Below are 27,597 nucleotides of genomic sequence, written 5' to 3'. Positions count from 1 at the left end.
CTGCAAATGGAATGTCTGATTTGGCTTCTTATCTTAAAGGGGTTTTCGCATGAACAAAAGTTAATTTTAAGCAATAGATCTTGGAATAATAATAACTTCCACAACTGGATGTGTTTAAATAAGATGTTCCTGTGCTGAGATAATCTTATAAATGTGCCCCTGCTGTGTACTGTGTAATGGCTGTGACTGACCTTACAGGAACATGGTCTGATCATATCACAGCTCCTGGGCAGGGGAGGAAGCAAAAGAGTATACATACATTGGGTTATATCATTATTATTATTCAGACGTATGTGCAGCTGCTTTTGCTATATTATGATTTAAATTTCTTTTTTCCCCCCCTCCCTATTACTGTTACTCTAATATTATTATTGTGGGGGATGTACCAATTTACATATGCACTATGCACTTTATGGCCGTTGCTGTATACTATTATGACCCGTTGTGAAATTCCGGGTGAGCCAAAGCGGATGTGCGCGTCCGCGGTGGTGTGCGCCTGTGTGCTCTGGCTGCAGGGCATCTGTATGTCTCCATGCACACCGGGATATTTTTATCCCATTTGTGCATGTGATGGCATGACGCCCGGGCTATGTGGAGGACCTGGCGCGCACACCGCGCACGCGCCGTTACAGACCGCTCCCATTGGCCCTTCCACCCCACGTGACATATCACATGAGCTATTTTAAGGTCCTATTCCTCACTATTCACTATCCCCTTGAGAAAGCGGCATCAGTGCCTGCGAAACGCGCGTCGGGGGCGGACATCTGGCTGTGGGGCCCTCTCTCTGGCATTTACTTACCCCGGTAAGCTGCATTGCTATATCCTTTTTTAGATAAAGCATATGAACCTATCTCCTTGGGTCACTTGACCGGAGCGCTTACTAATTTAGGATTATATTGTCAGAGGGGTGCCCCTTTTTGCTTGCCTGCATGTTCCTTGGTGCACTATGATCATTTTGTAATACTTCTCATGTATTTTGTATGTACAATAAATATTTACATTTATTTATTTCTCTTGTTTTCACCGTGTACTCCTGTTTCTCTGGTATGTCATAATTTATTGGAGTTGGTGAGGTTTTTTGCTGGGAAGCTCGCCAAGTGGTGATGCCTTTCCGTGCTTTATCATGCAACTTATTTTGTTCTTGAATCCTGTTTGAATCAGTAATGTACCGATTCCTAATTCCTTTTGTCTATTTTGTTCTAAAGGAACAGACAACTGGAATAATAAAACAGAGATGTGAACAGTGCCTTAAAACACGTGGAATATTTTCTGATACATTTCTGTTGTATTATTTCCTAAAATTAGACTCTTTTATATATGTAATCTAGGCAGAATTTGGGGACTAATTGTTATTACGTTGCCTTGAGTTAGATAGTCTTCAGACCTTCAAAAGCAAGCATAACGTCTGCTGAGGCATAAAAATGCTTCTCTGCACCTGAAGGTAATGTTTATTTTATGTCAAGATTTGGGCATGTTTGTCCCCAAGAGTATTGTGGATACTAAGTAAATGCAGCTACAGTTCAGCTGCTGGAAGTGGTCTGGGGGATAGGGGGCATGTGTCCTGTCTGTCTCGTGTCAAATCCACACCTAAAGGTGTTGTGCACTAGTCAGTTTTTGGCAGCTTTATGAGTTTTTTTTTTTATTTTAAGAATAGTTGTTGAGCCAGAGGAAGCAGTGCTACCTGTTACAAAATAAAATATTCTTATTATGAGCAAAATCACATAAAAGTATTTATCTAAAATGCTGTCAATATCAGATTTTCTGAAATAATATATCAACATTTACATTTAGATAATTATTATTGTAAGGTAACATAATTAGGGTTTATTTAACAGAAGTATATACAGTACCACCTTGTATATACAGAGATTCTGTTTCATGCTGAGCTTTAATTTCCATGCTTAGCTCAAAACCAAAGAAAACAAATTTATTTGTCAATCCTTACGATGTACAATACAAAATAAAATTGTGGTACCGTGTTAGCCAGAAAAATAGATGTAAATACTTATGTCCTCCCCAAAAATTGAGAAAAGTATTCAAGGTGTGATACCTTTATTGGCTAACCAGAGAAACTATATTTGCAAGCAAGCTTTCAGGGCTCAAAAGGCCCCTTCATCAGGCTGATTCACTTGTAATCCAGCCTGATGAAGGGGCCTTTTGAGCCCTGAAAGCTTGCTTGCAAATATAATTTCTCTGGTTAGCCAATAAAGGTACTTTATGCATCCATTAGCCCTCTGTGTCTGTACTGTCACACACTTAACATTATGGCTGGTCCATACAATCAGGGCAACTGTTACCACCCACCTTTCGTGTCTCCCTCTTTCCTCATAGACTGTAAGCTTGCAAGCAGGGCCCTCTTTCCTCTTGGTATTTGTTATAATCTACTGTATGTGATTATTGTTATGCTGTAATGTCTATTGTCTGTAGAAATCCTCTCTGAAATGTAAAGTGCTGCGGAATATGTCGGCGTTATAAAAATAAAATTTATTATTATTATTATAAGGTATCACACCTTGAATACTTTTCTCAATTTTTTGGGGGGACATAAGTATTTACATCTATTTGTCAATCCTCAAAGTTGTTAATGTTTTGTTCCTACATAAGGACCTTCATCAGAGCTGAACAAACATGCTTCTTTTAACTTGATTGATTTCTCAGACATGCAACATTATGTAATCTTAGACCTCTGAAATCCATGCTCCTCCATTGGTCTAATCAGCTTCCCAGGGGCTGCCAGCACCTGCTTTCTCGGCTTACTGGCCACCGTCTGAGCTTCTAGTGATAGGGTCATTTGTGATGAGAGAAAGGACCTGTGCTTGGCATTAGCCAGAATTCAGAGGTTAAGAAGTGAACAGGCACAGCCTATGAGATGTCAAACCCAACTTGGACTTTCTTGCACTTCCACTGGTTACAATAAGCTAATACTGGTTCATATAGCACAGGCTATATGACTGCTATGCTTGTATATTTGGTAGTCGACTGTAAACTATGTCATGATTAGCAAATTTGATAAGATCACATATGAAGAAATGCTTTTTATAATAAAATACACTCCTCAACATTGAAATTGTAATGCTAAGAATGAAAAATCATGGAACAGTGTAAATCACAGAATCTAAAGACATATAAATAATAACCAAATTATTAAAAAATGGAAACTAAATCTTCAAACGATCTCCTCTTATTCAGTAATGAGTATTCACACTATATGCACACACTTACACACCCTGGCTACTATCAAGGATGTTACTAAGGGTTGATGAATGTTTTTCAACACTTAATGCACTGGGCATGCAAAATGTTAAGATCCGCTCACTTTTTCTCTTGTAGGTTTTATATGTTTTGTGGCCAATGTGAACATGTGTTTATGTGTACTGCATGTGTACCAACTCAAGTCAAGCTCAATCTTTGTGTTTTTTTCTTTGTATTATTGCATTCTGTGCAAGCCGGGGTGTGGCCTCCCTCTCCTGAGCTGGAATTTGTATGTAAGGCTTCCCCAGACTGGTGTCCACTGGTTGGGTCAGGTCTGTCCTTATTCACACACTGACGTCAACATTGAAACATGGTAAGGTTTTTAATATTAGACAGTGTAGGACGGTTCCGTTCAGAGTTACCTTGTCGTGGTGGGATGGCTTTTATGCTATTTTTTTCATAAAAAGAAAGTATTACTTAAACCTCTGTGTTATTTAAGTGCACTTTTTGCTTTTTCTTTACTTAGAAACACCTAAACATATCCCTTAAGCCATGAAGTAAACATTTATGAGTCACCCAACAACAGAACTTCACACAAGGCCATTTTAAACTAGACATAATCTTTATTAGAAAAATCATAAAATATTAAAAACCAGGCAGGTACCACAAGTACGGGAAAACAGAGAAGTGGGTATCCCAGGAAGCGACTTAAAGAAATCATAAAAATATCATGCATATAGATATAAAAGTTGGTTCTATGTAACTATGCACAGAACGCACTAGCAATCAAAAAATGGTACATAACAATGACTCACAAATAAATCACTTATTTTCTTCTTCTCCACCCATTATTTCCACCACAGGCCACATAAGAAAAAATATTAATAGCACAAGTTGACAAAGTGGAGTATTTAATATCAGAAAATGTGCCCTGAGTTGCAAACAACAGACACAAGTGCCATAACGACAAGAAGTCACATATATGTGCCAAATAGTAAATATCATTCATTCAAGTGTATGTACATGCAAAGAAGCATAGTTACCTAAAGAGCAAACCCAGGGGACCTATCACATCTGACGAGCGTTTCGCACTAAAATGCTTCATCCAGGGGTTAGTACATACACTTGTATGAATTATATTTACTCTCACCTAGCTGCTCCACCGACGCCCTTGACCCATGTACCTGCCCAGACCTTGGGCCTAGAGGATTCATCTCACCCAGTGAGCCCACATTGTCTAACAAAACTCTAGAAGTCAAAGAGTGTCTACACAAACTATGAGAAGGCGATTGCACAAAATTAAGCTACGATCCAGACATTGAGCTATATGTGTTCCATTGATATCAAAGATGATTATGATGTAGAGCAAGATGACAGTAGCAGCTAGAATGGAGGCCAAGTGCATTCATTGATGAGTTCCACTGTTGTCTGAGAAGCAATAATAATCTGAGTGTGATCTGAAGATCAGGTGGGCAACATCATGACGAACACTTTGAACATTTTGTTTCCTTTGTTTCATCATTTGCATATGAATACCATGTCTGGTGATCCTGTAATTTCCATAATTTCACATCTTTTCCTTTTGGGGTTGAAATTTCAATGTTGAGGAGTGTAAAAAAACATATATATATAATAAAACAACATGTACTGTACAAAGATAATACTTTTAAAATGTGACTGGTCATCGAGGCCAAAAGACCTTGGAATTAAAAGAGTTTTCTGGTTTTAGTAAGTTCATCCTTTTAGTTCTCAATAATTAAATCATGCATGTTAATTTGCTTTCTGCTTTGCAGCAGCCATAATGATTAATAAGGGTCCACCCATGTAAGAAACTGCTGTGACTGTTTTATATTTCTAAATGAGACTTTCAGAAAGAACCCAATTCAGAAATACATCATGGATCATTCTGTCACAGAAATTTCTACACAGTATCTGTATATGAACATATCTTGATTGTTATAATATAAAAACCTCAGTGGCGCTCAAGTATATATAGGGACTCCAGCTGCAAAAGCAGAAAGACACCAGTCACCATAGATGTCAAAGGGAAAGTCTGTATAGATAAATGAATTACTACTGCGCTTAGAGTCACTGGTATCTATTGTCTTACTCAAATGGATTTGAAGAGAAAAAAAAAAAAATCAAAGTCCAGAGCACAATAAAAGAACCAGGTTTGGACAGAGAACAACAATAAGTAACATTAAAAAAGTCATATATATCTCTTTGGATGCTTAATGCCAATTGTAGAGCAAGAAACCAAGATTACCTTGTAAAGCAGTAGGGGTTAACAGCCACAGAGGGGGAGGGCGGGCTCAGTCTCACAAGTGAAGGCTGATTCTGTGTTTGGAGATCCCAAAAGTCCTTCTGTAAGTAATAACACTCCTCAGGTGGGTTGCTGATTAAATGCTTCTTGCTTAAGAACTGCAGTAATCCTGTTAGCGATGCTACCCCGGCCGGTGGCAGCAGTCGCTCTAATGGCAGGCTGGGTGGGAAAACACACTGAACTAGGTGCCTGAACTTCACACTATGCTGTCAGCACAGAACCTGTGTGAAGTCAGAGACACGTGATGCACTGGGCTGCAGCCTAGAGATTGCAATGAGGACCAAAAAGCTATCCTACCGGCCGGGGTAGCATCGCTAACAGGATTACTGCAGTTCTTAAGCAAGAAGCATTTAATCAGCAACCCACCTGAGGAGTGTTATTACTTACAGAAGGACTTTTGGGATCTCCAAACACAGAATCAGCCTTCACTTGTGAGACTGAGCCCGCCCTCCCCCTCTGTGGCTGTTAACCCCTACTGCTTTACAAGGTAATCTTGGTTTCTTGCTCTACAATTGGCATTAAGCATCCAAAGAGATATATATGACTTTTTTAGTGTTACTTATTGTTGTTCTCTGTCCAAACCTGGTTCTTTTATTGTGCTCTGGACTTTGATTTTTTTTTTTTTCTCTTCAAATCCATTTGAGTAAGACAATAGATGCCAGTGACTCTAAGCGCAGTAGTAATTCATTTATCTATATCTTGATTGTTGTTTAATGCATGTATAGATTTCACATTAACAGCAATGAAAAGGCCTTTAACTCTTAAGGCCCCGTTATACATAATGATGTCCCAGCGATCCCACCAGCGATCCGACATGTGGGGATCGCTGGGACATCGTTAGGCTGATCGCTGGTGAGCTGTCACATAGACAGCCCCTCCAGCGATCAGCGACACTAAAACGAGCGTACATGCTGGTTTCCAGGGTAAACATCGGGTATCTAAGAGCCCGCGGCTCCTAGATACCCGCTGTTTACCCTGGAAACCAGCGTACACGCTCGTTTCCAAGGTAAACAGCGGGTATCCAAGAGCCGCGGGGCTCCTAGATAGCCGACGTTTACATTAGAAACCAGTGTCTAGCGTCGCTGATCGCTGGTCTCTTGCTGTCACACGCAGCGATGCGCGCTGGGCAGCGGGAGACCAGCGATCAAAAAACAGCCAGGAACGTTCGAGGACGATCAGCGATAACCAGCAGGAGGGCCGGTCGCTGATCCCCATCACACACAGCGATCTCGCTGGAGAGATCGCTGATGTTTCACAAAATCAGTGATCTCGCTAGCGAGATCGCTGTGTGTGACGCGGCCTTTAGAAGCCATTTGTCTTTCAATAGGCATCAGATGCACAGTACCCAGCAGCGGCCAGTATACAGCTGATGGAGTTGTGCTGTACTGCTCTGTAACTGAGCAGTTTAGGCCGCCGCTGACACTGGGAACAGCCGATTGATGTGGGTGCCAAGTGCCGTACTCCCACCGATCGGACATTAATGACCTATCCTTAGGACATCAATGTTAAAGTGATTTAAGAATAGGCAATTTAAGGATAAATCAATATTAAAGTCCAGGACATTAACATTGTTTATCACAGAGGAGGGCACAGTTTGCGTGTATGAATGACACATTATGGCACAACTTTCTAAGCAAAGAACCATTGAAAACTTAAGAGTCTGGTTGTAAGGAACAAAGCAGATTTTCACTCTTGGGGCTTTTTAAACCATGTTTTATATAGATGAACCTACTTGTTATACATTTATCTCATACTTGATAGCTTCTTTTATGTTCCTGTATGATAAGAATTTAATTCTTGTTTATTGACTTATACTAATACTATCAGAGGACTGCACAGCTCTTGCACACTTACTTCTTGTATCTGAAGGCGTCCATCTGAAGTGACATCATATGCAGACATGAATCGGTCCTTCACCCCTTGGACTTTTTCTGCAGTTATTGCATTCTACAATTGAACAAAAACATTCATTCTTTAATGGGTTTACAAGTTTTCGTTACCTCTATTGAACCTCTTTTCTCTCAAGAGTTTAACGTGATTACTGTATATAAAAATTAGTAAGATTTATATAATACATAGGACTATTAACTTGAATAACATGCCAGTGAGATTATATATATATATATATATATATATATATATATATATGTAGAGTTTAGCAAGGCAAGAAATTAAATAAAATACAAATTTTAATTAGTAGTGTAAAAGAAAGGCCAACATGTATACTGTATATACAGATATACAGCTCTGGCAAATGAGACCACATTCAAATGTTCAGTTTGTCTGATTTTTCCCTTTATAGGTATATTTTTGAGTAAAATGAAAATTGTTTTTTTTAGTCTGTGTACTTCTGACAACATGTCTCTGAATTTCCAAGTAATAAATTTTGTATTTTTTTTCTGACAAAGAAAAATCGTAAAAATTAAAAAAAAAACAGTGCTTTCAGACCTCAAATAATGCAAAGAAAACAAGTTCATAATCATTTAGAAACAACAATACTAATGTTTTAACTCAGGAAGAGTTCTGAAATTAATTTTGTGGAATAACCATGATTTTTAATCACAGCTTTCATGATTCTTGGCATGCTTGCCACCAGCCTTTCACACTGCTTCTGGCGCAAAAATTTTAGCAGTTCTTCTTTGTTTGATGGCTTGTGACTATCCATCATCCTCTTGATTACATTCCAGAGGTTTTCAATAGGCTTCAGGTCTGGAGAATGGGCTGCCCATGACAGAGTTTTGATGCGGTGATCTCTTAAAGGGAATTTGTCACCTCATTTTTGGCATATGAGTTGCAGCCACCGCTGACAGGGGCTTATCTATAGCATTCTGTAATGCTGTAGATAAGCCCCCGACGTAACATGAAAGATAAGAAAAACGAGTTAGATTATACTCACCCCGGGGTCCGGTCCGATGGGTGTCGCACTCCGGCGCCTCTCATTTTCTAGCGATGACGTCCTCCTCACTTCTGCCGCGGCTCCTGCGCAGGCGTACTTACTCTGCCCTGTTGAGGGCAGAGTAAAGCACTGCAGTGCACAGGCGCCGGACCTCTCTTACCTTTCTCGGCGCCTGCGCACTGCAGTATTCTGCTCTGCCCTCAACAGGGCAGAGTAAGTACTCCTGCGCAGGAGCCGCGGCAGAAGTAAGGAGGTGGATGTCATAGCTAGAAGATGGGAGGCGCCGGACCGGACCGCGACACCCATCGGACCGGACAGGACCCCGGGGTGAGTATAATGTAACTCGTTTTTCTTATCTTTCAGGTTACATCATGGGCTTATCTACAGCATTATACAATGCTGTAGATAAGCCCCTGATGACAGTAGCCGCATCTCATATGCCAAAAATGAGGTCAGATTACCTTTAATTTTTGCCAGAGCAGTATATATATATATATATATATATATATATATATATATATACAGTGTGTATGTGTGTATATATATATATATATATATATATATATATAAATTTGTAACAACCAAGACAATACAGAAAGTGCTAGTACCCAAATTAACCTGTGCTCGTATTAAAATTTGGTTTGATTTCACCAAAACAGTTTTCTTTCTGTGTTGGGTGCACAAGATAGGAGTCGGGCAGGAACAATTATAGCAGGGGGGAGGTTGAAGCTACTCTTTTCCCCTAAAGCTCCTTGTTATGCCTCTGCATTGCCCCTGCCCTTACAAGAGCAGTACCCAAGTATAGCCTGCTCACAAGTTACTCATAAGGTATAGCTTGCTCACAAGTTACCCAAAGGAGGGTGCACAATTTTATGGGTAACTTGTGAGCAGGCTACACTTTATGGGTAACTTGAGAGCAGGCTATACTTTAAGTGGGTAACTTGTGAGCAGGCTATACTTGGGTACTGCCTTTGTAAGGGCAGGAGCAATGCAGGGGCCTGACAAAGAGTTTTAGGGGACAAGACTAACTTCAACCTCCCCCTGCAATCATTGTTCCTTCCCGACTCCTATCTTATGCACCCAGTACAGAAAGAAAACTGCTTTGGTAAGATCAAACCAAATTTTAATACGAGCACTGGTTATCTTGAACACTAGCACTTTATGTATTGTCTTGGTTGTTACGATATATATATGTTGGCCTTTCTTTTACAGTACTAATTAAAAGTTATTTTTTATTTAATTCCTTGCCTTGCTGAACTCTACTGTACCTGTTGGAAGGAATAGAGGCCGGTTATACCCACTGCACTCTTGCTGGGTTCTTCTTTATGTACAGTGTATATATATATGTAGTATGAAATTTTTCAAAGGTTACAACCTTGATGGGACTGCAATAGCTATAGGTATGACCATAGAACATATTGTAAAAACAGATAATCTTTATTTAAGGGTTGTTCTCAGCATACAGAGTTGTGGATCTGTAGGGTGTTGACCACTGGAACACCCAACAGTCTATAGACAAAGACTCTGAAATGCTATGCAATGAAATGAAAGCATGCTGTTAGTCAAGCCATATCCTATTGTCACACACTACTATATTCTGTTGGGTTTCTTTCCAAATCTCTTCTATAGCTAGGTGTAAAAGAAATAGATTCCTGACAAACCCAATATATTTCTATGGGGATCTGTTATCATTACTGTTATCATAATTTCTCCGATGGGGGGCGTGGCTTGGACATGGAGCTGTGAGGCTGCATCTTTGCTGAGCTCCTGCGTGCCTGAGGCCCCTGCAGCGATTAATCAGCTATATCTAGCTCCACTCACCCGTCGTTATGAAGGGCAAGACTGGTCTCCATTCCCAGGCACCCAGAGAGCTTACTGCGGGTCCCGGAGGTGCCGGAATAGCCAGATATATGTCGGCCCAGGGAAGCGTGGGAAAGAGAACGGCACCCTTGGCAATGGTGGAGGGGAGAGGTGACTCCCCTGTGTGGCTGAACGCACATGGATGCCCTTCGCCTGGGACCACAAGCAAGCAGAAGACTGGAGCTGTAGCAGGGAGGGTGCTGGATGGGGGAGGGAGGACTGCTGCTCCTGTGACCAGCCGTTCACCTCAGTTGCAGACAGGAGGGAGCCTGGCACAAAGCACTGGAGAGGTGAGAGCTGCGTCCTGCCCCCCATCCCCCGGTCAGACCATGGCACAGACTGAGCAGGCTGAGGACAGGTCTCCTCCTACATTACAGCCCTACCAGACCCAGATAACAGAAGTGGTCCCTTCACTATCATCAGGGGGATATGAAAGTGGGGCTTCTCCCTGTCTGGTGTCCCAGGACAGTGTCCCCCCACCACTACATCTCATGGCCCCCCTGCACAAGCTCCTTCTAGACCTGTGGGCCCTGATGATTCCATAAATGCTTCAGAGCTGAGAGCGCAGCTGAGTGCCATCCCCACCAGGGCCGATATGGAGGGCTATATTCAGCACCTGGAAGCGGTGTGCAGGGGTGAAATAGGGTCCCTTAAGGAGGACGTGTCCCACCTTACTACTAACGTCTCTGCATTGGAGGCGAGAGTGGAGTCGCTTTCCTCACAATTACAGAGCCAGCAACAACTTCTGGATCTACACTCGGAGTCTTTTAATATGGTATTAGATATGCTGGAGGACTCTGAGAACAGGAACCGGAGGAAAAATATCAGGCTCCGTGGGATCCCTGAGTCTGTGGCCTCACGTGACCTTTCCTCGGCCCTTCACGGCATTTTTAAATCGCTCTTAGGGAAACCATCCACTGAACACATTGAAATTGATCGAGCTCATCGCTCGCTAGGGCCCAGGAACCCCGACACATCTAAGCCGAGGGACGTCATATGCAGGATCCACTACTTCCAAACTAAGGATGACATCATGCGTAAGGCGAGGGACCACGATGCTATAGACTTTAATGGATCTGATATTCTTCTTCTGTCTGATCTCTCACGCTTCACCCTGGCCAAACGGAGGGCTCTACGTCCCCTCTTGGAGATGTTGCGGGAAAATAGGATCCCCTATAGTTGGGGCTACCCATTCCAATTGCAAGTACGCAGTGATAAGGGTCTGACAACTTTGAGATCCCCGTCGGATCTCCAGAACTTCACCGCTGCTCTGGGCTTACCCATGGTTGCGCTGGGGGACTGGCCTCGCCTCACTGCGTCTGACTTATGGGGACTGCGCAGCGATGGAGGACCTCCTGCTGGGACTATGGGAAAGAGGAAGCGGAGCTCCCGCCGGAGACATGGATCCGTCACTCAGACCAACGACACTTGATCATCTATCCTAGATTATATGTTTTCTATTGTCTCTTTTGTTCCGCCTGTGGTACCCCTGCATACTGTCGGGCTCCCAAGAGGAGTCTGGTCGTAACTTTGTTCAAGTTTGATTAATGCAGGGGGACTGGAGCCATATGTTTGGTAGCGGTTTCATTTTTATCAGATTCTATCTGGGACTCTTGAACGGAGCTCCCAGCATAGCCTATTCTACACTGTTTATGAATGGTTTCCTACTCCGATGGGCACCCCAAATGATGTGCTTACCTGTTGTATTACTTTATAATTCCACTAATTATATCCTAGACTGACTAACGCTACTTTTTCTTCTAAATTTAGCACTCGGAGATGCCCCTTCGGAGACCCGTTCCGATTGTGTTCACTTCTGCAAACGTATCTGGTTTATGACTCGTCCTGTTGTATTTGTTAATATTGTTTATACTGACAGGTCTACAGACCTACGGGGTGGAGTTTGGATTTTCTTTTTTTTTTGCTGCAGGGGCTTGGCTGTTGGCTGCTTGCTCTTTGCCCAATCACCTCCCCACTAGGGTGTGTCTGTGACACTACTTCTCAGAGTTTTCTCTGATATTGTTCTCTACACCAGAGGCCTAGTGGCCTCTTGGTCTTCCCTTTATTTCTTTTTTCTTTTCGGTCGGTTCTGAACTACTCTCTTTCCTTGGTGCTTTACTTTTACTATCTCTGTCTCTTCCCACCACCCACCCCCCCTACTACTTCCTGACCTGATTGTGCCACCTGTGGGCCCGATAGTTCATATGGCATCCCTACAACTCTGCTCACTTAATGTCAGAGGGTTTAATGTCCCCGAAAAACGATCGAAGGTTCTATACGGTATGCATAAGCAACGAGTTGACGTACTTTTGCTGCAGGAGACGCATTTCCGATCAGACAGAATCCCTACGCTTAGCCATAAATACTACACGCAGTGGTTCCATGGAAGTAATTCTGATTCCAAGTCTAAAGGAGTCAGCATTGCATTACAATAAGTCTCTCCAGGCTCAGGTTGTCGCCTCTAAGACGGATTCTGGTGGTCGATATGTGTTTCTGAAGCTTAAAATTGCCCACGATCTGTTCACCATAGCTAACATTTATCTCCCCAATCAAGACCAGGTCCGAGCATGCGGAAAGTACTTGCGGGACCTATCGGCTTTTGTGGAGGGCTACGTGATCATGGGAGGGGAATTCAATATGGTATTGGACCGCGCTGTGGATTCCTCTTCGGGCAGGTCAGCGGTGTCCCCTTCGCAGATGGAGAGACTACGTTGGGCCCTGACGGACTCAAGGTTGGTGGATGTCTGGAGGTTACTGCACCCCACTGCCCGGGATTATACCTATTTTTCCACAATACACAATTCCTACAGTAGATTAGATTATTTTTTGATCAGCCACGGGCTCCTGTCTTTTGACCCTAGGTCCGACATCGACACAATGTTATGGTCGGTCCATGCCCCGGTCTTGCTCTCCCTGCGGTTGCCGAGTCTCATTCCGAAGGAATGGACCTGGTCGTTAAACCCTGGTCTCCTTGGAGATCTAACGTGTCAGGCGGCCGTGCGAACAGCAATTTCGGACTTTCTAGATTTTCACAAACACGACCCTACGGCTATTCCGTATCAATGGGAAGCTTTGAAAGGAGTCAAACGGGGGGTATTTATACAACAAGGGGCCAGACTGAAAAGAGAGAGGGAGACTGATATAATGGGTTTGTTGACTCGTGTCCAAGCTTTGGAGACGGACCATAAACGGACTAGAGATGCTTGTGTGCTGACTGATCTCCTCCGGGCGCGCTGTGAGTTGAGCACCTTGTTAGACGCGACGTTAGCACGACAGAGGGACCGCTTCCGTAAATTTATGTACAAATATTCTGATAAACCTGGGAGGGCCCTGGCGAGGTTTCTGCATCCTCGTGCCCCTACCACTTATATTCCTACCATGAGATCTGCTACGGGTGAACTGGTCCATTTTCCTGGGGAGATTGTGGACTCGTTCAGAGCATATTACGACTCTCTTTATAATTTAAATGGCCCGTTATCTGATATGTCCCCCCTCAAGTTTCAAGCACGGGTGGATGATTACATCCGGGATACTGGGCTCCCGCCTATGTCGGTGGAGGAGTCTGAGACCCTGGAGAGCCCTCTTTCAGAGCAGGAGGTTCTCGACACAATAAAATCCTTAGCTAATGGTAAGAGTCCTGGCCCTGATGGATTTTCTGCTGCCTTTTATAAATTGTTTGCAAACTCCCTAGTCCCCTTCATGATCAAACTGTTTAACTCTATCTCGGCCAGCTATCCCTTTGCCCCCCAAACGCTGATGGCTACAATCACCGTGATTCCTAAACTGGGTAAAGATCCCCTATTATGTGAAAGTTATAGGCCCATATCCCTTATTAATGTAGATGAGAAGGTGTTCGCGAAAGTGTTAGCTGGTAGACTGAACCCTGTTCTCCCTGGGTCCATCCATAATGATCAGGCAGGCTTTGTGCCTCACAGGGAGGCCAGGGATAACACGGTGAAGACGTTGCTCCTGACTTCATACATGCGCACAGGAAGGGTACCAGCATGCTTATTATCTGTTGACGCTGAGAAGGCGTTTGACCGCCTAGGTTGGCCCTTTCTACGTGCTTCTCTGCAGCAACTAGGAGTGGGTCCTAACATGATGGAGAGGATTTTTGCTCTATATCATAGACCTACAGCCTATCTCAGAGTTAATGGCACCCTCTCCCTGCCCATTAATATAAGGAACGGGACCCGACAGGGTTGCCCCCTCTCTCCTTTACTCTATATCCTCGCGATGGAGCACCTAGCAGTGGCATTACGGAAGACACCCGATATTGAGGGTTTGCGGATTGGTCAACATGAGTTTAAGATATCCCTATATGCGGATGACTTACTGCTATATATTACCAACCCGACTGTGGCCTTTCCCGTACTTCTCCAAGAGTTCCGTAGGTTCGGGGAGGTCTCAAATTTTAAAGTCAACTACTCCAAGACGGAGGCGCTCAATATCTCCTTGCCTAATGATCTGGTTTCTCAGCTCCAGACGTTCTTTTCTTTTAAGTGGAAGATGGCCGCCTTGAAATATTTAGGAGTCTTAATACCTGCTGACATTAACACAACATATGCTCTGAACTATGTCCCGCTCCTGCAGAAAACTATCTTGGACCTTAAACGATATAACAGACCTCAGCTATCTTGGTTCGGACGGGTAGGAGTGATCAAGATGGAAATCTTGCCTCGATTACTCTATCTTTTTCAGACGGCTCCTGTGCAGGTCCCAGATTGCTTTTTCAGGCGCCTGCAATCGGCTATCAATAGCTTTATTTGGGGAACTAGGAAGCCGCGGACTCGGTGCTCGGTACTAGTGAGACCCAAGACTGAAGGGGGGGTAGGCCTCCCTGATTTTAAACGTTATTATCAGGCAGTCTTGCTCTCTAGGATAGTCGATTGGAGGTTTGGTGATGCTCATAAACAGTGGGTGTTCTTGGAGAAACTTTTATCGCCCTCTTCTTTGTATTGGCTACCTTGGCTGGGGGGATCGGACGCCCGCCTGTGTCAAGTTATGCTCCACTCACACAGGTTGTTCTGAGGTTCTGGGACAGAGCCTACGTGAAATTACGCCTGACCTCTCGATTGAGCAGATTGAGTCCCCTTTTTGACAATCCGGCCTTTCCCCCAGCAATGAATAGATCTACGTTTTTGTGTTGGACGCGACCTGACGAGGTGGTACTGGGTCAGGTGAGGGATAAACTTGCGGGGCTCTCCGATGTGAGGGGGTTGCGGGGCCCTGGTCAAACGACGCCGCTGTCCTGGCTGGAGTTTCTGCAATTGCGGAGCTTCCTTCTCAGTATACCATTAGGGGCGCCAGCGCCATTTGAGTCTCTGATGCTCCCTACCGAGGGTCCCTCTCATGTGGTTTCGGCGCTCTATGGCCTGGTCTTGAACTCACTTCCCTCTACTACGCTCGGCTTCATGGAGGCTTGGGAGAGGGACCTGGGGATCACCTTTTCTGAGGCGGATAGTTTAAAAATTTTCACTCTCGCGCACAAGATGACAATGTCCAGTCAGTCGCAGGAAAGGAATTATAAATTGCTGACGCGCTGGTATAGATGTCCCACACTTCTCCATAGAATTAACCCGGAGACCCCGGATACCTGTTGGAGATGTGGATCCGCCGCAGGCTCTATGCTTCATGTTTGGTGGTCCTGTGGTCTCCTGCAACCCTTCTGGAGCTCGGTGTTTGATGCCTTTCATCTGATGACTGGGGTCCGCCATGAGCCCTCCCCCCAAATTGCCCTACTGTCCCTGATTCCCAATTCGATAGCTTCGGTTAAAAAGGGGATTCTAAGATTCTGTTTAACGGCTGCCAGAGCGGTTATTCCTCGGCATTGGAGGTCCACTGAGGTTCCCTCCACGGAGGAATGGATATCTGAAATGGAGAGACTTCATCGTCTGGAGTCAATGGTGGCGGTGGTGACGGTGATGTTGCATGTGAACAGGGGCGCACCTGGTTCCTCTGGCAATCCTTCAAGGAGAGCGCGGGGTTCCTGAACTGGCTACGTACATATTCACAACCCTCAATACGTGGACACTGATGCTATTGGGTCCCCTTTAACCCTCTCCCTCCCTACTCCCCCCTTTCTTCCTATTCCACCCCCCCTTTTTTTTTTTTTTTCTTTCCTTCTCTCCCTCTATCTTGCTTTCCTTCTTCTTATATCTCTATAACTGCTTTTCTTACAGGTTATTTACTTTGTTTATAAGGTTCATATCTGGAGATGTTTTTCAAGATAGCAAGCATGTATCCTATATATGCCAGAGTCCTTGTTTGGCTATAAGTGTGCTGTTTTTACAGAGATTTAATGTTTAGCCTTGGACATGGTAAATGGCTCTCTGTACTGCTTTTACTGTTTAAAAAAAAAAAAACTTCAATAAATATATTTACTGAAAAAAAAAAAATAATAATTTCTCTGATATTAGTGAAAATTATGACTAGTATGAACATAAGCATAGAGAATCTCTGAATGACTTAAAGCACCACTCAAATGCTATTTTATTATTGCAATGCTGGAGTAGTGCTTCTAATATGTGGCCTTTGACCCTCATCTTACACTTACCCATTGCCGTGTTTACTTTTTATCACCGCTGCTTCTGTTAACCTCCAGTTAGTGACATTTTTTATATATTTTTTTCTATTTAGCAAAATTCATCTCAGTTCCCAAAAATTAAATATATGAAAAGCTAGATAGGTACATGACCAAAAAGCCTGCACCTACAACAAAGCCCTGTGTTTATGTTTCTGGGTCGGCCTCCATCGAGCCGGTCGAATTGGCAGCCAACGGTCAAGGTGGTCTTGCAGGCCGTCAGGCAGTCCTCAGCAGAATAAAAAGGGACATGTTGTAGAAGGTATGCAGGATCCACCCATCTCAATTAGCAATGCTTAGACCTCAGGTGTTATAGGAAAAAAAAACTCGCTCTAAGGCTAAGTGCACACGTACCGGAACTCTCGCGGAAATTACCGCGAGAATTCCGGAATTCCAGTCCGCGGGAAAATCGCATTTTAAATTCCCGCGATTTTTCAGCGGAAAAACTAGCATTTTGCAAGCGTATTTAGCTTGCAAAATGCTAGCGTTCTCCAAGCGATCTGTAGCATCGCTTGGAGAACTGATTGACAGATTGACGAGTGTGACCACCTTTTTACTACTGAGGCCGCCTATGCAGCATCAGTAGTAAAAGATAGAATGTAAAAAAAAAAAATAAAAAATGGTGTTATTCTTACCTTCCGACGTTCCGCGCATCCGTTCCCAGTAGTCCTTTGCGAAAATGCCCGCAATGACGTCAGTTCTCGCGGGAACGCGACGTCTCGCGGTAATTCGCGATGACGTCGCGCGAATTACCGCGAGATTTCGCGATCCCGCGAGATCGGACGCCATCGCGGGCATTTTCGCAAAGGACTACTGGGACCGGAGCGTGAAGAGAAGCGGGAAGCCTGCGCGGGACGTCGGAGGGTAAGAATAACAATATTTTTTATTTTAAATTCTTTTTTTTACAGGGATATGGTACCCAAAGCCCGGAGGACAGTCTCCTCTCCTCCGGACCATGGGTACCATCCGCAATTGTTCTGCTTACTTTCCGCATGGTGTGCACAGCCACATGCGGGAAATAAGCGGAACAATGCATTCCTATGGGTGCGGGATCGCCGCGATTCCGCAAAATAATGAGCATGCTGCGGTTTTTACCGCGAAGCGATTCCGCCGCGGTAAAAACCGCAGCATTAGCACAGCATTGCGGAATCCCATAGGAATGCATGGGATGCTTATTTTTCGCGTTTTCGCGGCAAAATCGCGCGGTTAAAACTGCCGCGGAAACGCGAAAAAAACACCACGTGTGAACTCAGCCTTACTGTAGCAGTTGATGATGATGATAACTACAGCTCTGCACATTTATTCAGAAGACTGAGCCAACAGCCCCTCATGGTGTGATGAACCCATATCTTTCCTGGCAATGTGTAGCAGCTCTCCTCACTCCCAAAGCATATAGCACTATACAGAGACTTAAAACTTCTCTCAGCCTGGACCTTGGCATCCACGGCACCTCAGGCTTATGGGAAAGTACCTCAGTTCACTTCCCACCACTGGCAACTAAAGATTGTATTGTATCAAGACATCTCTCTTGTGATCCCTAACTGACATGTCTGGCAATTGGGCACTTCTTGAAACGCCCAGGACACTATGTCCCATGAAGCTGGAAAGATTTTGCTGACGTTCCAACAGCAACCACACCAAATGCAAGCGGAGCATGCAGCTCCATGTATTGCTGTGTGGCTGCACGCTCTGCTCCGGAGTGCCGGCGCCAGAGCTTGGTTTTAACCTGCGAGACTCGGCCGTATCTCGCTGTGTGTGATCCCGGCCTTAGTGGGAATTTAGGATTTTACTGCATACTATGATCTTATTTCACATTGATGATTGTATAGAATGTATGATCTGTTTTGATTTTTATTCTTGCTTTCTTGTGTGATTTGCAACAAACTAAACATATACGTTCTACACATACATAGCACAAATATATAAGAAAAAAATAGACTATGAGGATGTTATTATATTTGTCCTATTTGACAACTGTGAAGTAGTATAAAAACTGTCAAGACGTGCTCCAAAAAGCAGACCTATCATCAATGCTGATGTCCTGTTGTAAAGCACTGCAGTAGGTGACATTGATATGATTTCAATCTTTGATATGAACATTCAAAAGAGACTCTATGCACCATTAGGGTGTACTCATTTATGCTGAGCACTGTACATATGACTTCTGAGCATGCCCATGGGACGAGCTCCCATTGGAGTTCAGGAGTCAGGTGCTCAGGTCCTGCTCCTGATTCCATTGGTTCTGCTCAAGGCTCTGGAGATTTCCGGCAGGTCCCGTACGCTATAAAAAGTGCGCATGGCCGTTCCGCCATGCGCTAGTATTTCATACTTGCTGCTGTGTGTTTGCTGATGGATGCTTGGACTGGTGAATGACTCATTAAATACCCCCTTCCTTGGTTATTACGTTTGTGTGAGTGTTTGAATTCAGCCAGTATTAGCGCCAGCGCGCCCAAGCTTCAGCTTTGCCAGCAGCTAAGCGTCCTGCATCGCGCTGCCAGCGTAGCGGTGTTTCTTCTGCGGCTCAGTTCACGCTGCGCTGCGGTAGCAGCTGTTCGGGCGCTCGCAGTTGCGACGTCCCGTATCCTATTTTCTACGGTAGGTCTAGAGGGGATAGTCGTAGTGTTTAAGGCTATTTCTGTGACCTTTTAATACTGTCCACAATTTGCCTTTTTTTTCTATTTTTTGTGTTATTCCAGTACACACAAAGGAAATAAACATGTGTATAACAGAACATGCATTTGCAGTAAAACTTTCTGGGAGAAATAATACATTTTCTGGAACAATTTCAATGGTGCCAACACTTTTGGCCATGACTGTACGTAGGAATCTCCTTAAAAAAACAGAAGTATGATTCTAGAATAGCCTCAGTGAACATTGTGAAATTGAATAGCTGAAATCTTATAGTCTGTGCCTTCAGACCACTGATTTCAATAAAGAAATGAGGTCTTTATAGAGAACTCAGTTGCCCTTTGACACTATTATATGACTATTGTATTACTTAATTTTAGGCAAATCCCTATTGGTTAGAAAGTCCCAATACATGGAATGATGTAACTAGATTGTTGTAAGCAATGCCAAGGCACTCACAATATTTGCCCTATAGAACATTTTGAAAATCACAGATTTTGTTAATAATGTTAGATCAATTTGACTGATGCTTTGCTATCTAATAAAAAAAGCACAATGACTCTAAAGGTACTGTCACACTAAGCGATATCGCTGTGTCTGATACTTACCTACGACCCGCTCCCCCGCTGGTTAGCGCAGATCGCGCGAGAACGTCCTGGACTGTTTCTCGTCGTCAGCTTCCTGCGGCGCTTCCTGTGGAGAGACGAGCGACGAGCGTGGACGCGGGCGGGAGGACGCAGGATCGCCTAGTGTGACAGGTAAGTAGCGACCCCCGTCCCCAGCGATGTCGCTGGTGAGATCTGCCTGTGTGGCAGCTCACTAGCGACCACTTAGCGATGTACCAGCGATCCTGACCGCATCATATCACTGGTCGGGATAGCTGGTACATCGCTAAGTGTGACAGTACCTTTATGGCCCTCGTAATCCTTGCCGATAGTTAGCATTTACAATGCATATAAAAAGTCCTCACAAACCTGTTAAAATACCAGGTTTTGTCATGTAAACAATTAATACCAAGAAAAATAATTTGAGAACTTTTCCACTTTTAACGTCACCTATAATCTGTACAAATCCATTGAGAAACAAACCATTTTGAGGGTGAAGGAATTAAAAATAACAAAACTAAAATAATATGGTTGCATAAGTGTGAACACCCTCTTATAATTGCGAATGGGGATGTTTTCAGAATTAGCCAATCACATTTAAACTCATGTTAAATAGTAGTCAGTTCACAGCTGCCATGATTTACAGTGATTCTGATTAACGCTATATAACGTTTAGGTGTTCTAGAAGGATTTTACTGACATTTTCTTAGTTACATTTCATAGCAAAGGCCATGGTCTGTAAACAACTTACAACACAGCAAACGTATCTTACTATTGAAAGTTATCAGTCAGGAGAAGGGTAGAACATTTTTTACATGCCATTAGATATACCATGGAAAACTGTGAAGATGTTCATCAAAAAGTGGCATACATTTTGCATAACAGTGACATTGCCTAGAACTGGACATCCCTCAAAACTTGGTGAGAAGAAATTAAACAAAAATTGGTACAAAAGGCTCGTAAGAAGCCTGCAGCAACATTAAAGGAGCTGCAGGAATTTCTGACAAGTACTGTTTGTGTACTGCATATGCCAACAATCTCCTATATGCTTCATATGTCTGGCGCGTGGGTTAGACTGATGAGATGGAAGTCTTTTCTTACAACGAAAAACATCCAAGCCTTGGTATATTTTGCCAAAATCTACATCAAGTCTACCAAAAGCATGAGACAAAACATGTTATAGTCTAATGAGACCAAGGTTGAGTTCTTTAGCCATAATTCCCAAAGGTATGTTTGGCGCAAAGCCAACAATGTGCATCACTAAAAGAATACCATACCCACAGTTAAGCTTGGTGGAGGCAGCATTATTGCTTTTTGGCAGGTGGAGGGAATTATGAGCAGTTCCAAATATCCCAAAATTTTGCAACACAACCTTCAGGCCTCTGCTAAACAACTGAAGATGACAAGCAATTTCACTGTTCAGCATGACAACGACCCTAAGCTTACCTCCAAATCAACAAAAAAAATGGTTTAGTCAAAAGTAGATCAAAGTTTTGGAATGGCAAAACTGTGATTTGCTCTGAAAACGGCTATACACATGAGATGCCCTTGCAATCTGAAATATTTGGAGCAATGCTGCAAGAACAGTGGGAAAAGATTGCCAATTCTAGATGTGCCATACTGAGAGATGCCTACCCAAAAAGACTGAATGCTGTCATAAATTCAAAGTGTACTTTAACAAAGTATTAGTTTGAGGGAGTCAATATTTATACAACCACACTATTTGTAGTTCTTTATTTTTCTTTTTCCTTCCGAAAAAAAATTCAGTTTATTTTTCAATTGAATTATACAGATAATGGGTAACATTAAAGGTGGAAAAAGTTCTGAAATTATTTTTCTTGGTATGATGCTTTACATGACGGAAACCTGGAATTTGAACAGCTATGTGCAGACCTTTTGTATTGACAGTATAAATGTTTATTTGCTACAGGGCCACAAGCAGTGTCTTGAATGCTAGAGGGGATCAAAGCACGTGGTAAACTTAAAGAGATCGTCCGACGTTCAAAGTAATTTTCCTTCTAGATTTCTATCTATTTAGCCCCATAATCGAAACTATTTTCTCATATACTCGCATTAAAAATTCCCTACCATTCTCTAACTACACTATCTAATTGCTTTTCTTTTTTTCACTTCCTGTTTGATGCTTTCTTTGATATTCACAGTACATGGTGGGATACTTAAACGAAGTGTCATCATGGAGCAGAGGCTGTGGTTACTGCCTCAGCCTGTGCCCCCTGCCTCAAACAAAGCATAATCAGGGTTGCTTGTTTCAGGGGCTAATCTAGTAACTGCGTTATGTGCACTGCGCACAATGACAGTGCACTCTCCGTTGCCAGCTCAGATCAGCAGTAACGAGCTTGCAGCAGAGCAAAGTGTACTATTAGTATGCAGTGTCAAAATATCTGTGGTGCACAGGCCAGTGACACCCCAGAAAGTAATGACAGTGGTCTTTGCACTCCGGGTATTCTAATAACGCGTTCTGTTGCCAAATCGTTATTGCTGATCTGAGTTGGCAACAAACTGTGTGGTCATTGTGCCTGGCCAACCCCAAAAGAGCGTCGCTGATGACTCTTCCTTGCAGGCAGTGTTGCAGGGGCTTCAGCAGTGACATTGCATTCATTGGGATTCTCAAAGTGTCATCAAAAACAAAGTGGTTAAAAAATAAGCAAAGCAGTTAGATAATGTAGCTAGGAACGGATGGGGCGTTTTTAATTCAAGTATATTACAAAGTAGTTTAGATCATGGCACTAAATAGATGGGGATTTAGGAGAAAAATTACTTTGGACTTCGGACCACCCCTTTGGGCCATTTTAGCACTTATCAGTTATGATTTATAGGGTTTTGTAAGCGATTAAAGCTGCCATTAGAAACTCCCACGATACTGATGCGCGTGATGCATATTTGGAATCTCAATACTTTTGATGTTTTTCTATTGCTACTTAATATGATAAAGTGTTTTGCAGCTTGTGTGCTATTATAATTTATTATATTTCAGTTCTGCAGTGTTTCTTGCGGAATTAAATTGAGATTAGCCAACCTTTCCCAATCCATTTAAAAAATCAATGAGGAATTTGTTTAGGGTATTACCATAGATAATGGGCCTGATCAAGCAGCCTCCTGTTTGTTTGGCACTTTCTGTTTTCTCTTTACAGACTGACATGTGGTCAATTGATTTGCAGACACATTTGAATGGGATTTGGCTGAAATCATGTATTAAATATTAATTGGCCAATCTTCTAGGATGTTCTCATTTGTATGTGTGCTGGTACAGGACAAGCTGTACAATATTAGGCCTTTGAAATGGTAACAAGGGTTCACCTAGGACCTGGATCATGAATATGCAAACTAGACTAAAGTAAAACTGCTGAACATGGTTTAACAAGCACGCAGTAGTGTGCCAGAACATGTTGGCATCATTTCAGAAAATATCCTATTACTGTATATTTTATTCTCAAGCTCTAGAGACCACTGCAGAACACACTGCCACCAGATAAGGTAATGCACAGAATAGATTTTAGACTCTAATATATACAGGTGGATGGATGGCGTTGCTATTACTAGGATAGCTCATTCTTCCAGGCAGGTCATGGTTATTATTAATAAAAAGTCTATTAATTAAATTGTCATTTTCTGTGCTCTGTTACATTATATGTTTAAGGTCTTCTCTTCTTACGATTTTCTATAGTGTTTTAACCTACTATTATCTGGTGGCCTTTTAGAAGCCTCGAAGATCGCTATTTATAGGACTTGCAGTACTGTAAAAGCGGATGGAAGCATGCTTGGTTTGCGTCAATGTCCCTTTATGAATCATTTTCTGTTGGTGAGAGGAGGAATGGATTTGGAAATGTCTCATACTATATATACTGTATACTCAGCTATCCTTAGCAGAGAACAGATTATATGAATCTGTAGGACAGTGATACGTTTTGTGTTCCTTAGTTAAAGGAGTTGACTATGATATTGATGACATACTTAGGATATGTCATCAAGATCAAATTTTAGAAGTCAGGCACCACCACCAATCAGCCGATATTAGGTTCCGAACACCTGTGATTCACATATAGAGATCTATGGATCATTCTTGGAAACTATAGCTCGGGTACTATTGAAGTAAATGGGACCACTATACAGTGCACGGAAATGCGTTGTTCTGACCCTGTGTAGAGATTAGCGAAATTGTTCGGATTCGTTTTTTGCAATATTCGTCGAACAACCCAGCGTCATTAGAGTCAATGGGAGTAGAAATTCCCGAATATGTTCGGAACCGATCGTAAGACAAACATTCAGCACGAATAGTGTTCGAATATGTCAAAATCAGATTCGGGGACAAAATCCGAACAAATTCACTCATCTCTAGCTCTGTGCACTGTGTACTTACACTAGTTGCGCATTGGTGGCTTGTTGGACCCCCAGCAATCAGATATTGATGTCATATCTGAAAGAAAGGTCACCGATAATATAATTCTGGACAATCCATTTAACCTGGGAAATTTGAAAGCAAACATGCTAAATCTTATCTTCTCAAATCTAATGACCAGTCTGGCCAGACAATTAATCAACATGGAAAACATATCACATTTTTCCACACTTTTTAGTGCACTGAATTCTAGCCCATTATGCCTATGAAATTGTACATAAATCTATTTTCGTAAAGTAACATTGAAACAAACACATATGAACGTAAACTTACAGGGCTTGTCCATTACTCGGATAACCTCTTCTAAATCCCTAGACTTTCCCCAGTAAAATAATAACACTTATACTCACTTCCAGTATCGGCGCTGTTCCCGCATTGTTGGCACTGGCTCTCCTGGGGAATCTGTGACATTTTCATGTCACGTGATTCCTGTTTCCACTCATGGCTGACTTCACTCTCTTCTACGACAAATTTAATTCAATTGTCTTGATTTGTCTGGAGGGGAGAGTGAAGCCAGCGCTGATTAACCTCAGAGATTGCATGACATAACAAAGTAATGCGAGTAGCGGGAGAGCCAGTGGCAACACTGCCGGAATGGTGATGACATCACAGGTGAGCGTAAGTGGTATTATATTACTGGTGGAAAACATAGATATTCAGAAGTGGTTGTCAGTGTAGTGGGAAACCCCTTTAAAAAATTTTGCTGAAATGCATTTATGTTTTGGCTTAAAATCATTTTTGCAAATGTGCTTCATTAAAAAGGCCATGTTTGTCTTCTCTAGCCTGCATGTATTCTTCTTCTCAGCTGACACCTTCAAAACCAAATTCACTACACATTAGCCAAAAGGGATGTCAGTTTATGAAGATTCAGGAGAGAAGTCAGAGGAGCTACAGCCTAAGCTGTCAGAGAGCGACTTTCACACTGAACAGAACTGAGCAGCCTGGATACATTTGAGCTTTCAATGCTTTTTTATATACAATGATAACTTTCCAACATGTAAATCTGCTCAAGAATACAGAATGTTTGATTAATTTAACTCTTGATTATGACAGTGATGCATTTTGCTATTCTTTTGTAGCTGGGGCCAGTGGCATACCACTCATAAAAGCAGATTATGAAGCCACTATGGAGCTTGTGAGTCAGGGATGACCAGTACAGACTGACACTGGGACCCCATTCCGCCTAGTGTCAGGATTTCGACAGTATCTGCATCCTCATAATACAGATACAATTAAATACAAAGGGGGAGAAGGGAGCGCTAGGTCTCGTAATCTATCATTAAGCCTATGTGCCTAAGGCTTGACATGATGGGCACGATGATGTCACTAGGTCACACCTGCTGAGCAGAGCCTTAGACCACTTGCTGCACAGAGCTGAGCAGCACATTGGGAAAACAAGGCTAGAGGAGTCATTTTATTATTTTGGCAATCACTACTTGTGGGGGCCTCATACTGTGTATAGGGGAGCTGTACAGCCATAATACTGTGTATATCGGAGGTGTATGGGTAAAACACAGCATATAGGGGAGCTATGAGAACCTCATACTGTGTATAAGGGAGTTATTGTGTACAGGAGAGCTTTAAGAGGATCATACTGTAAAAAGGGGAGTTGTGGGGGGCCATCATAGTGTTTGTTGGGCAGTAAGAGCATCATATTTGGTATAGAGGAACTGTGCAGGCATCACACTGTGAAAAGGGTTGTGTGCAAGCATCGTAATGTGTGTTGAGGCAATGAGAGCCATCATGCTGTGTATAAGGGAGCTGTAAAGGCTATAATACTGTGTATAGGGAAATTTCGGCGCTGTAAGAGCACCATGGTGTATGGGGGTTGTCTGGGGACATCATACTGTAGAGGGACTCACTGTTGTGGCATTATACTGACTCTGGAGGCTCACTGTGGGGACATCCTGTGTGTAGAACTTGCAGGGACTTTATACTGTGTTGGGGCATTTGACTTTGCTGGGGTCATTCTGGGGTCTGGTGTATTCTGTGTGGGAATTTACTGTGGTGCAGGGGCGTAACTATAGCGGTCGCAACTGCGACGGGGCCTGGACTGCTTAGGGGCCCGTCCGTCCACCAATAGTGAAGGAGTAGGAGGACGTCACCCCACCATGTGACCCGCAGCAGGGAGGCGTCACCACAGGTCCTCTATTTACATGGGGGAAGATGGATTGCATTCAGTCACCGGGTTGCTGCGTACTCCTGCTGCTGGCCAAGGGTCCCACAGATCTGCATCTGTCCTGTGAGACCTATTATTAGGAGCCGCCCGGTGCCAGGGTGAGTAGTGGCAGAAGCTTCTGCATTGAAGATCTGTCTCTCTCTCTCTATGGCGCTATAGTGCACAGTGAAGTGCACAGGCCTCTCTCTCATGATACGGCTCTATAGTGCACAGTGAAGTGCACACTGATGTCTCTCTCTCGCTCTCATGATAAGGCTCTATAGTGCACAGTGAAGTGCACACTTATGTCTCTCTCTCGCTCTCATGATACGGCTCTATAGTGCACAGTAAAGTGTATACTGACGTCTCTCTCTCATGATAAGGCTCTATAGTGCACAGTGAAGTGCACACTGATGTCTCTCTCTCACTCTCATGATATGGCTCTATAGTGCACAGTGACGTGCACAGGTCTCTCTCTCATGATACGGCTCTATAGTTCACAGTGAAGTGCACACTGATGTCTCTGTCTCGCTCTCATGATAAGGCTCTATAGTGCACAGTGAAGTGTACACTGATGTCTCTCTCTCGCTCTCATGATAAGGCTCTATAGTGCACAGTGAAGTGTACACTGATGTCTCTCTCTCGCTCTCATGATACGGCTCTATAGTACACAGTGAAGTGCACACTTATGTCTCTCTCTCGCTCTCATGATACGGCTCTATAGTGCACAGTGAAGTGCACACTGATGTCTCTCTCTCGCTCTCATGATACGGCTCTATAGTGCACAGTGAAGTGTACACTGATGTCTCTCTCTCGCTCTCATGATAAGGCTCTATAGTGCACAGTGAAGTGTACACTGATGTCTCTCTCTCGCTCTCATGATACGGCTCTATAGTGCACAGTGAAGTGCACACTTATGTCTCTCTCTCGCTCTC

General features: G+C 43.2%; 1 protein-coding gene across 1 annotated transcript in view; it reads right to left on the bottom strand.

Annotated features, from left to right (window-relative positions):
• SCGN (secretagogin, EF-hand calcium binding protein) overlaps nt 1-27,597 on the bottom strand; it is a 99,412-nt gene that overhangs the window by 59,620 nt on the left and 12,195 nt on the right. The window contains exon 3 of the mRNA XM_073566152.1: nt 7,370-7,462. Within this exon, the coding sequence (XP_073422253.1) occupies nt 7,370-7,462 (93 nt within the window). The remainder of the gene's footprint in view (nt 1-7,369; nt 7,463-27,597) is intronic.

The sequence above is a fragment of the Dendrobates tinctorius genome, unplaced genomic scaffold, assembly GCF_039654945.1.
Source record: "Dendrobates tinctorius isolate UK_male_01 unplaced genomic scaffold, ASM3965494v1 ptg000004l, whole genome shotgun sequence".
NCBI lineage: Eukaryota > Metazoa > Chordata > Amphibia > Anura > Dendrobatidae > Dendrobates > Dendrobates tinctorius.
This window is presented reverse-complemented; position numbering and strand designations above follow the sequence as displayed.